At 45.1% G+C, this 11,979-nt stretch overlaps 1 protein-coding gene across 1 annotated transcript in view; it reads left to right on the forward strand.

The window, feature by feature from the left end:
* The window catches only part of LOC111861221 (steroid receptor seven-up, isoforms B/C), a 65,616-nt gene extending 60,009 nt beyond the window's left edge, over positions 1-5,607 (forward strand). The window contains exons 2-3 of the mRNA XM_023845615.2: positions 3,594-3,743; positions 5,411-5,607. Coding sequence (XP_023701383.1) covers positions 3,594-3,743; positions 5,411-5,607 — 347 coding nt within the window. The remainder of the gene's footprint in view (positions 1-3,593; positions 3,744-5,410) is intronic.
* The last annotated feature ends 6,372 nt before the right edge of the window (positions 5,608-11,979 follow it).

An 11,979-nucleotide genomic window follows, 5' to 3' on the forward strand; every position in this document is an offset into this window, starting at 1 on the left:
GCACACAAACACAGCCTTTTGTTCCTGTGAGGTGACGTGTTGTTTGCATACAACTGTTATGTAGGGCATTCTCAAAAGATTCCTGTAAGATAGGTCTACACTTCAGACGGATGCCATTGAACTCCCTTGGACTAGTGGATGAAAGTTTAAGGGCTCAAACCCGAACATCATGTGATACAAGGGGTACTGTATACTCGCGGTAGCAGTGTGCGCAGGTCTGTACAGGGCAGACAGGCCATTCGATTGATGTCAGAGTCAAGGAACATCACTGGCACATCCGTTCTGATCACCCGCACAAGTCAGCCGTGATTGGGCGCAGCACCAGCGTGGGACATTGCGTCCAGCTTCAGAACATGGGAATCATCTGCACTAGATCCAGATGCATGAGCGTATAATCAGGGAATCTACTCGCATCAATCCCCAGCCCAACATTTGAACAAGAAGGATGGCTCCTGCCTAAGCAGACTTCCTGAAAGAATGTATAAAGCTTCTCTCGTAGGATTTCTCCAACCGTGTACACTGCCCTTTTCAGGGCGCACACCTGCCCGATATGTTCTTCTTGCTGCTTCCTCCATCATCAGCCACTGCACTGCCTACAGCCCNGAAAGCTTCTCTCGTAGGATTTCTCGTGATGGGGTTCTCCAACCGTGTACACTGCCCTTTTCAGGGCGCACACCTGCCCGATATGTTCTTCTTGCTGCTTCCTCCATCATCAGCCACTGCACTGCCTACAGCCCCTGCTGTTCTCCAGGTCCATATATCTCTCCCGCTGTTCAGTCGCGCATTTGTCTCAAGCTTGCTTCCTCTTCTCATCCGCCACTGCACTACCCGCAGCCCTGCTGTTCTCCAGGTCCATATATATCTCCCGCTGTTCAGTCGCGCATTTGTCTCAAGCTTGCTTCCTCTTCTCATCCGCCACTGCATTGCCCGCAGCCCTGCAGTTCTCCAGGTCCATATATCTCTCCCGCTGTTCAGTCGCGCATTTGTCTCAAGCTTGCTTCCTCTTCTCATCCGCCACTGCACTGCCCGCAGCCCTGCAGTTCTCCAGGTCCATATATATCTCCCGCTGTTCAGTCGCGCATTTGTCTCAAGCTTGCTTCCTCTTCTCATCCGCCACTGCACTGCCCGCAGCCCTGCAGTTCTCCAGGTCCATATATATCTCCCGCTGTTCAGTCGCGCATTTGTCTCAAGCTTGCTTCCTCTTCTCATCCGCCACTGCACTGCCCGCAGCCCTGCAGTTCTCCAGGTCCATATATATCTCCCGCTGTTCAGTCGCGCATTTGTCTCAAGCTTGCTTCCTCTTCTCATCCGCCACTGCACTGCCCGCAGCCCTGCAGTTCTCCAGGTCCATATATATCTCCCGCTGTTCAGTCGCGCATTTGTCTCAAGCTTGCTTCCTCTTCTCATCCGCCACTGCACTGCCCGCAGCCCTGCAGTTCTCCAGGTCCATATATATCTCCCGCTGTTCAGTCGCGCATTTGTCTCAAGCTTGCTTCCTCTTCTCATCCGCCACTGCACTGCCCGCAGCCCTGCAGTTCTCCAGGTCCATATATATCTCCCGCTGTTCAGTCGCGCATTTGTCTCAAGCTTGCTTCCTCTTCTCATCCGCCACTGCACTGCCCGCAGCCCTGCTGTTCTCCAGGTCCATATATCTCTCCCGCTGTTCAGTCGCGCATTTGTCTCAAGCTTGCTTCCTCTTCTCATCCGCCACTGCACTACCCGCAGCCCTGCTGTTCTCCAGGTCCATATATATCTCCCGCTGTTCAGTCGCGCATTTGTCTCAAGCTTGCTTCCTCTTCTCATCCGCCACTGCATTGCCCGCAGCCCTGCAGTTCTCCAGGTCCATATATCTCTCCCGCTGTTCAGTCGCGCATTTGTCTCAAGCTTGCTTCCTCTTCTCATCCGCCACTGCACTGCCCGCAGCCCTGCAGTTCTTCAGGCCCATATATCTCTCCCGCTGTTCAGTCGCGCATTTGCCTCAAGCTTTCTTCCTCCATCATCCGCCACTGCACTGCCCGGAGCCCTGCTGTTCTCCAGGTCCACATATCCCACCCATTGGTCAAACTCGCCAATTTTATTCAGCCTTCTCCCAGCCCTTCACTTTCCAAATACAGGCATTTCAACGGCCACCTTCCTTTACCCCTCTTCGTACTCCTATTGGTGATCTTCGGGTTGCTACTCTGCCATATTCCCTCGCAAGGAACTCTGGGCTTATTTGGCGTATTTCCGGGCTTGAAAATATATCAGCACGTTCTTCCGAAACGCCAGTAACCTTCTACCGGACTGCATGACATACGTGCCAGAAGACAGAATCTTGAAGTCATGCGGAATTTGGATAATAAGAGTAACTACGTTCTGCAGGCACCAACATGAGATTCCAACGTCCAGTCCACCACATGGGTGGTAATGCAAGCACATACATATTACCACCAGTGTAAAGTTAGGTTGTCTGTGCTTGGTGAGCTTCTCAGGGTACTGGCAACTGGATTTCTCTAACATATAGGCCTCTGTGTGCATGTTTTTTTTTNAAACAGACCACACTTCACACGTTGATAATATTATTAATCAAGTTTATTGAAGAAAGAAATGAAGACAGAAAGATAGTAAAGTTACATTCAGAATCACCACCCTCGCGTCTCGCGAGCTGCCGTCTGTCTGCCTCTGGCCTAGGCTTTGTCCCAAAAAAACCACCACGTGTTACAGTGTTTTTTCAGCTGGCCATGCGGCCTCGTACGCACTCAGTGGTGAGGCCACTGGTCGTATGTCAATCTTCCTTGCTTGAAACAATACCGTGTGTGGTCTCTTTAGGACTGCTTATGCCAAGGGTATCCTTAATACTAAATGGTTATACATTTAAAGTTACAGTAATTGCGTGGGGGTCATATATGACACTCCAGTCCCCCACATGGGTGGTAATGCAAGCACATACATATTACCACCAGTGTAAAGTTAGGTTGTCTGTGCTTGGTGAGCTTCTCAGGGTACTGGCAACTGGATTTCTCTAACATATAGGCCTCTGTGTGCATGTTTTTTTTTTTCAGTCGTCTTCCGGCAACTGATTTACCGTACCGAATTATGGGCGAGAAAGAACGCACTTCTGAATGTTGAGGAGGTTACGCCTGACAAATGTGCTGTCGGCTTCCCTCTTAGCCCGAATCTAAAAAGAGACATGGGAACACAGCTGTTCAGCATGAAATCCTTGTTATGTTTAGGTGTACACTTCCAAGATGCAGCTATCACAACGCTCCACATCTTCAGTAGCCTGTCCTACTAATTAGAACTGTATATATGTTTAGTTTTTTCTCTTGGGTGAGACTGAGTCCACTTGGCACGCGGGCCACTAATTGGCCTGCCTGTTGTACCGGCCCGGGATGATACATGATGAATGTGGAGCAGCCGGTGGAATGAGAATTGGAAGGTAAACCGAAGAACGCGGAGTAAATCTGCCACAGTGCCACTTTGTCCACCACAAATCCCATATGACCTGATCTGCGCTCGAACCCGGACCGCTGCGATGGGAAGCCGGCGACTAACCGCCTGAGCTACGGCACGGTCTGTATATATGTGTGTAACTGAGCTCTTCCCTATTCCAGGTTGCAAGAGCTTCTTCAAGAGGAGTGTAAGAAGAAACCTCACGTACTCTTGTCGAGGCAACAGGAACTGTCCCATTGATCAGCACCACAGGAACCAGTGCCAGTACTGTCGGCTTAAGAAGTGTCTCAAGATGGGCATGAGGAGAGAAGGTGAGTGTCAGATTTCTCTTCACAGGCATCCGCTCAACTCGAATACCCACGGCAGCTCTTAGACGTACAGGTTTTCGGGTTTCGCTACACACTACACTGCAGTTGTGGGAATACCCGATACAGTTGCCAGACCGGCCTTCAAACAGCTGACACCGCATCTTAAGAGACGGGGAATATCAGAGCTATTTCGGCCAGTGACGGTAAAAGTAGTGTAACGTGTAGTACCGTTACTATGCAACGATCGCGAGAAGGAACATGTGTTGCTTGGCAACGGCTCGGTAAACACTACGCGGAAACGATATCCGCGACTGTCGCTAGATAACCACCCATAACAACAATATAGAGACTATTGGAGGCGGTGCTTTCTATTGGATCCTCCCCGAGGCTATATAAGGACCCCAGGTCGGCTGAGGTACTTCAGTTTAGCGAAGTGAAGCAGTTTGTTGGTGAGTGAGCGAGTATAGTAAAGGGTTGACAGTTGAGTCGAGCTCTGTAAGGAGCTTGAGAAGAGATGGTGCTACAGTTGACAAGAGTTCAGTTGCGGGAAATTCGCCGGACAGAAACGGCGGAACGCGAGAAGCGGAAGAATGTCCACTGTTAAAAGCCGTTGCTAGGGAACGGCTGATGAAGACAGCAGGGCGTAAAAGGCTTAGCTGTTGCTGCAGTGATTTATAAAGTGTGGTCATTAGGGATAGCGCTGTAATTACTTGTAGTTCCGAGTGGTGTGTATAAGTGGTCAATAAATTCGTTCACCAATCCAGACCCCCAAATCGTGACAGTACGTTTCTCACATACCTCTTCTTGTTACAATCAGGAATATGACTTGCGAGAAGGGTTTTTTAAAAGGTAAAAATGTATGTACAAATATAATTTTTCTCAACTTCTCTCAAGGAGTGTATAATATACTTACTGCCCGATGTACATATTACCATTAAATTCCATCTGGCTAAATATTACTTGTTGTTAGCAAGTATGCTGTATTCATTTGTTTACTTAGACCTAGTTATTGGTAAACATTTTTTTGCTGCACAAATTAACTTCAGTTCCTTAGTGTAACACTTATCTACTCCGTGCATCGTTACTAAAGCACAATTAGTGAGCACGTAAGCTTATAAAGCCAGATAACTAAGTTACTCGCTAACAGTGGCAGTTTTAGCTGCGAGAAATATAACGACGTGACAGTTTTCTTCAGTCACTGTTAAGTAACGCCATTTTGATAGGACGGCCGTAGGAGAAGTCCGATATTCACCGTCTGTACGGCGTCAGTTACAGTATCAGGTACAGAACACGTGAAGACGTGATGGGTTGGAGTAACACAGAGACACCGAGAGAAACTTATGTCACATTTTCAGCTCAGTTATCCGTATGACGTTGAACCGATCGGCGGATTACAGGCGCGGTTTACAGATATGCGGCCTTCTAGCCGTATTATAAAATATATGCTTCGTTTTTGGCTGCCCCTGACAGTGCAGACCACTGAACCAAATTATCTACATGATTGTCTTGATTGTTTGGTGAAAACGTCTGAGGAGAATCAGAGTTTTCCGGTGGCGCGACGGCTGCTGTAAAGCGTTCACTATAAAATGGTTTATGGCTTTCCATTAAGTGGAGACAACGTATCTTTTCTGTCCATAAGAAAATTGGGATTCAGTTATGCGCTTCAACAGTTGGACATAGGATTGACGATCTCACAACAGTGGTCATGGAGGATGTTATCTGCTGGGACAAGACAGGCAGCAGTCCGGAAGACACTTGCCAAAGTTCTGGAGGACATACCTTGAAGATTGAGGCTGAAGACTCCTCTGAAACTTTGCTAAATATGTACCGGACTACTCGGCGTCACAAGACAGTAGTCAACAAATAGATGATGCGTTCATAAACTGCTGTTACTGTACGAGGGAGGATCCGTGACGCAGAACGAGACTCCGTTTAAGGAAACAGCTTGACCGGGAAATTCAATGTTCTCAGAATGTCACGGGTTGGCTTCCAGCAGCATGTGCAATCAGGCTTTCTCGAAAACCATCCTCTCTCTCTCTCTCTCTCTCTCTNAGAGATAGGATGGGATGGTATGGTCTGGATCGATCTGGCCCAGGATAGGGACCAGTGGAGGTCTCTTCTGAACACGGTAATGAACTTTTGGGTTCCACAAATGCTGGGAAGTTCTTGAGTTGCTGCACAATTGGCGGCTTCTCAAAAAGGGCTCAGCTCCGTGAGTGATAAAATAGGAAGATTTAGTTTATATGGAATCTAATTTATACCCTGTTTTCGAATTATGTGTTACATAGTTAAGCCCAAAAATCAGGAACCGTGAATATTCTCGATTTTGTTGCATACGTAGAACTTAGAATTACAAGGATTTTGGAATCTGTCCATTGTCCGGTATTCTAGAAATTCGAAAACACAACGTTTCGGAAAACTGGATCTGATTCCGCTTTGAGGTGGGGGTGGGGAGACACCAACTTTTTGGGTTCCTTAGAAAGGTTAACCTCAATCCAGTAATTAAGGTCAGCTCTTTCTAAGGAACCCAACAGAGTAGGTGTCTCTCTTCCTCACCGGAAGACGGAAACAGATCCGGTTTCCGAAACATTGTGTTTTCGAATTTGTAGAATACCGGACAATGGACAGAGTCCGAAAACCCAGCAATTCTGAGTGTTATACACCAGGCATGTCCAACGCGTCGATCGCGGGACGATTTTTTGTCGATCTCGTAGGCCTATAAGAAAATTATACGTGAAAAGCTTGTAAATTCACTTGTAATATATACGTAATATGATTATATTCAGATTTTGAAGGGAAAATACGTATTAAAGTAGTCTATACTTTCAATGTATGTTGCTTCTACAACAAACATCATGTTTCCTGTTATTTTTACCAATATTTTTGCTTAAAGCGAGGTACGACCGTAGGAGGAGGTGGTAGATCACTGGCAGTTTTGACACTAAAAAGTCGATCACAACCTGTTTGAAGTTGGACATGCCTAGTCTATAAAATGTGGGAACCACAACATCTTACAACCCTATGAGCCTCCACGGCCTGTTACAGGGATACCCTTACTTTTTTTTTACTTAATGAAACATGTCATATTATACAGTGCGCACTTGATTGTACGCACTGTATTTGACCAAAATTGTAAGAACACCAAGAAAAAGAAAAGTGCTGTCCGCACTCAGAAGTTCAACACACAGAACTGTGACGCGGTGAAAGTGTCCAGATCTGGAATTAGCGTATCAGAATTAATCTCAGAAATGTTTTCCTTTTATTTCTGAGATTAATTCTAATACGCTAATTTGTTGACTGGGAACCTGTTCCGATTAACCCTTATATACCGCGGCGGTCCGGGTTCGATCCCGGGTCTGGTCAAGTGGGATTTGTGGTGGACAAAGTGGCGCTGGAGCAGGTTTTCTCAGAGTACTTCGGTTTCTCCTGCCAATCATCATTCCACCAGTTGCTCCACAATCACCCTCACCTATCATCTGGGGCTGGTACAATAGGCCAGAAGTGGCCGCAGTACAGGGGACTTAGTCCCACCCCACTAGCAAAGAAGAATTAATTTGATTCAACTTAACAAACTGTAGGAAATCAGCATAGTTGCTAAACCTACCCTATATTAACCCTCTGTAGCAAGAATTTCTTTTAAATAATATTTAAAAAATCGGCCCCCTCCTTGTTGATTATTGTAATATGTGAAGTTGTCCCTGCGCTAAACTCGTTAAGCACTACGCCATGAAGACGTATGGAAGAGTGGATGTTGATTATTATTGTTTAGGGAAAGAATCACTCTTCATTCTAAGAATTGTGTAAAACGCATATACACTCAGGCAACATGAGGTTTTTAATATTAAAGTGAGTGGTTCAAAGCAGTGTTTCTCAACCGCTGGGCCGCGATCTCACAAAGGTTTAGAACCGCTGATTTAAAGGACTGAACGTTTCTTGAATATGATACTAAAATACTGCAAGAAGGGAACATAAAAGAGACAGTCGACAGAGAAGCGGCTTAGTTGTTTCGCACATATTTTCTGCTATACAAGCGAGAAATGATCTGAAAGAAAGATGCCAACAGATTTAACCTTGGAAGAGTCATTTAGTGGGACGAATTCGTCCTGCAAGCCATAAGTTGGAGAGCCCTGCTCTACAGCAGTAACCGGATTGACCAGCAAGGGCAAGCATAAGAAAGCAGTATATATACGTATATATGTGTGTGTGTACATAAACACGCATTGTGAAGCTTCGTGGGAGAATTCTTCACAATTGACCTCCTCCCTATGCAGGATACAGTCCCCGACCTTTGTGTGGAACAATGGTGCAAGTGACATCATAACTTCTGACATGAACGAAAGGCTAATCTACTTTATTCCATCGCTTCCGGATATGAAATGGCGGAAATATGCCCTTGCTTATTCGCATACTTGTCTGATTTTGTTTATTAATACAAGTAAATGTGATATAAATCTATCGTTTTCGTATTTTAAGTAGGTACAAATGTCATGATTTTCTCAATAGGTAGGAATATTCTATAGGACGTTCGGAAGTTATTTTCATTTTCACAGGAAGACCTAACTGACTTACTACTTTCAAGTTTGTTAATAACTTGCACCTGCTTTCTTCTTAATTGCGATAACTTTAATAAATTTCCCCAAGTGAATATTTAATTCTTTCAGAAACCGTGGGGAACCAGTTTCAAGCTCTAACATGTATGTGTCTCCCTCGCGCCCTGAGAAAATCGAATATTGTGGTTGTACGCTCCATTACACTGAGCAGGACCGTTCCGTTACAGGGGAGGACAAATGTTTTCAGTTCCGGTACGGCATCACGGCATAAAGAACTGTTAAACCTTGGAGGAGGAGGTGGTGGTGTGTGGTGGGGTCGGTATACTGTAACCTTGTCTTCTAGGTGTCTGCTTGACCTTCCGCTGCAGACATCCACTGTACATTCTGCAACTGAAATTAATTTCTACTTTGCTGTACAAAGAAACGTGCCGTCAAACACGGTGTAAAACGTAAAAGTTACTCCTTTATGCCTTTGTCAGACAGTCGTGGTTAGGAAAGCCGTGAACACTACCGTGGCGCCTGAAGGAAAACGCCGACCCAACAGCTTCGTCAGTGACTTTCATACTGAGCCACTTGGACGTTTGATGATAACGCCCGTCAGACAGTCTTTGTATGCTTTCCCATGTGAAGATGTTCCACGGTTTTATTCTCAATTCGTGCTATGTGATCAGTCTGTTGTGATAACGCGAGCTTCATTGCTTAGCAACCGCTGTTTACTAGTCGTTGCTAGGCAATGAAGCTCGCGTTGTCACACTTGTTTGAATGTGGGCAGTTCCCACATCAGTATCAAAAGAGTTTGTTTGAAGTGGTAGTGTTACAATCAGAACATTTGCTTCCAACCAGACTGGGAACATGAGATGATATTTACTTATGGAACTGAGCCCTTCATGATGAGAAGGCAAGTCTACAGCTACTCAAGAATTTCCCAGCATTTTATGGAACCCAAAGTTTCATTACCGTGTTCACACGAGCCCTCCACTGGTCCCTATCCTGAGCCAGATCAATCCAATCCATCCTATCTCTCTAAGATCCATTTTAATATTGTCCACCCACCTACCCCTTGGTCTTCCCAGTGGTCTCTTCTGGCTTTCCCACCAATATCCTATATGTATTCCTCTTCTCCCCCATTCGCGCTACATGTCCTGCCCACCTCATCCTCCTCAACTTGATCATTCTAATTATACTCGGAGAAGAGTACAAGTTATGAAGCTCCTAATTATGCAGTTTTCTCCAACTACGGAAATGTGCATTGAATTATAAGTTAGAAACTAGAAGTATGAATGTAGTTGTGAAGAGAAACGGTAAGGATAGGATCCAGTTGCGTCCTAATAAGTAAGAAGTAGTACGATGTAGTAGTTAGACTTGTAACTCATAAGCTGACAGTGAGAACTTTCTTTCTTCTCTGAGTAAATACCAAATATTTGTTTAGTTACGTCCAATAACAAGTGAGGGTTTAGGAACTAGGTTTGGCTGCTGATGTAGGACCTGCTTGTGTGGGTTTAGAATGCACGTGTGTATGCTGTGCGTGAAGCACAGGATTTTAAACTGTCGCCGTGTTTCTACAGTTCGCATTTATTTATTTATAATGGTCGAAATTGCTATGTTATGTCTACGGGCTGGACGACTGGGAAATCGGGTTTCGATTGCCGGTAGGGACAAGAGGTGTTTATCTCTCCATAGGGTCCACGCCGAAAGCGTAGTCGATATAGAGGCTGACTACGGGCTGGACGACAGATGGTCCGGAGTTAGAGTCCCGGTAGGGCTAAGAATTTTCTCTTCCCCACGTCGTCCAGACCGGCTCTGGGGTCCACCCAACCTCCGGGGATAAAGCGACCAAGGCGTGAAGCTGACCACTCACCCCCAGCTAGTGCTATGGTCAAGAAAATATGGATCTATATATCCGGTCCCCCATACGCCTTCATGGCGTAGTTAAACACAGGGAAAACTTTACCTTTTTTTACCTAACCACACCGACTCTAAGGCCCACCCAACCTCCCAACCAGTGAGTACCTGGTGCGGGGATATGTTCCCTTGGCATAGAGCGAACAGTGCGGGAAGTTTGCCACTCGTCTCTATCTATGCCGAGGATAAGAATGATGGAACCATATCTCCATTTCCGCTTACATCTTCATGACGTGGTACTTCATTAAGCAGAGCGACAACGTTTCACTTTTATGTTCCTTGTATTTACACGCACTATAAGTCCGTGTTACGAAGCGACAGTAGAGTGAAATAATTTCAGAACCGTCAAGATGTTCTATGGAGACCTGTACTGAGGTAAAGCCTGTAATATATAGGTCTTGATGCGGATGTAGAACGTCACTGGATAAATTAGCGTACGTTCAGAAACGTCATATAATTGCACGCGTGCGCACTAGATCATGCTAAAGCCAAAATAGAAGAATCCTGTGACACGAGACTGGCGACTCGTCATCAGAATGGAGGGGTCGATTTTATTTGGTACAAGACTCGGCCTACCTGTTGTTGCGCACCGGCGCCCACCTCTCGTCTTTGCTTCCGTTTTGAATTCTTCTTGACGAGTCTGAAACAAGAGAAAAAGGACGTCGCTGAATCTGAGTCATGTACTAATGTTATTACGTACAAAATGGCCTTTGTCTAACTTTCAGCTAGATATTATATGAAAAACGTGCTGAAATTATAATGCAAATTATGTGAAAGAAAAGTCTTAACAAAATTCGAACAGAAGGTAATCCTTTTTAGGCGACTTGGACCGCTTATCCTTCTCTGGCTATTTGCGTTGTCAGTCAGTTACTGATGTCATTTTTAAACATCTGACACTGCTGATAGCACGAGAAGGGTTTATTACCTTCAGCCTTTATGCAAACTTCAGATTTTAACATTTTTATATGACCCAAATTTCTATCACTCTGTTTCGCTTAACACGAACCGCTTAATGTTTAGTGATCGCGTTTTTATCTAAGAAACTTTTGTGTCAGGCGTATTTTATCGATTACATCTGTAAAAGATTCAATATGGAAAACAAAAAAGTCTAGACATAAAATTTATAAGCATATAGGCTATAAAATAAGTTAATAAAAGAAACATTTGAAATAAAATAACTAACAAAAGATAATTTCATCAAAGGAATAAAGAAAAAAAGAATGAAGGACGAAGAAAGTGAAACCAGAGAAGAAGATGGAAAGACACAAATATCAAGTTCAAAGACTTTAACGGATTTAATATTCTTGGAATAATCAGTCGCCGCCATACGCCACAGCACAGATGGCTAATGAACTTCAGGCGTGAACAAAAGAAACTTTAAACTCCAAATCTAGAAGCGTGCCTCTATTTCTGGAGGTAGGGACTAGCTGTAACGATTGGGCCCGAATGAGTAGGCTTTTATCTGAAGACAGAGACAGNCCAGTATCCGAAACATTGTTTTTAAACACACACACACACACACACACACACAAAAACAGGACGATGGATAATACCCAAAAAGTCAATTCTGTTGCATCTCCCGGCTTACTGCATGTAATGTGCAATATGAAATTTGTTCTGTAAATTGATTTGAAACGGAGTTACGTGACGTGCCAGTCTAGGATCTGGTCAAGTGGCATTTGTGGTGGACAAAGTGGCGCTGGGGCGGGTTTTCTCCGAGTATTTCGGTTTCCCCTGCCAATCTTCATTCCACCAACTTCTTCATCATCATAATCACCCGGGGCAGG

This window comes from Cryptotermes secundus, unplaced genomic scaffold (genome assembly GCF_002891405.2).
Source record: "Cryptotermes secundus unplaced genomic scaffold, Csec_1.0 scaffold2095, whole genome shotgun sequence".
Taxonomy (NCBI): Eukaryota; Metazoa; Arthropoda; class Insecta; order Blattodea; family Kalotermitidae; genus Cryptotermes; species Cryptotermes secundus.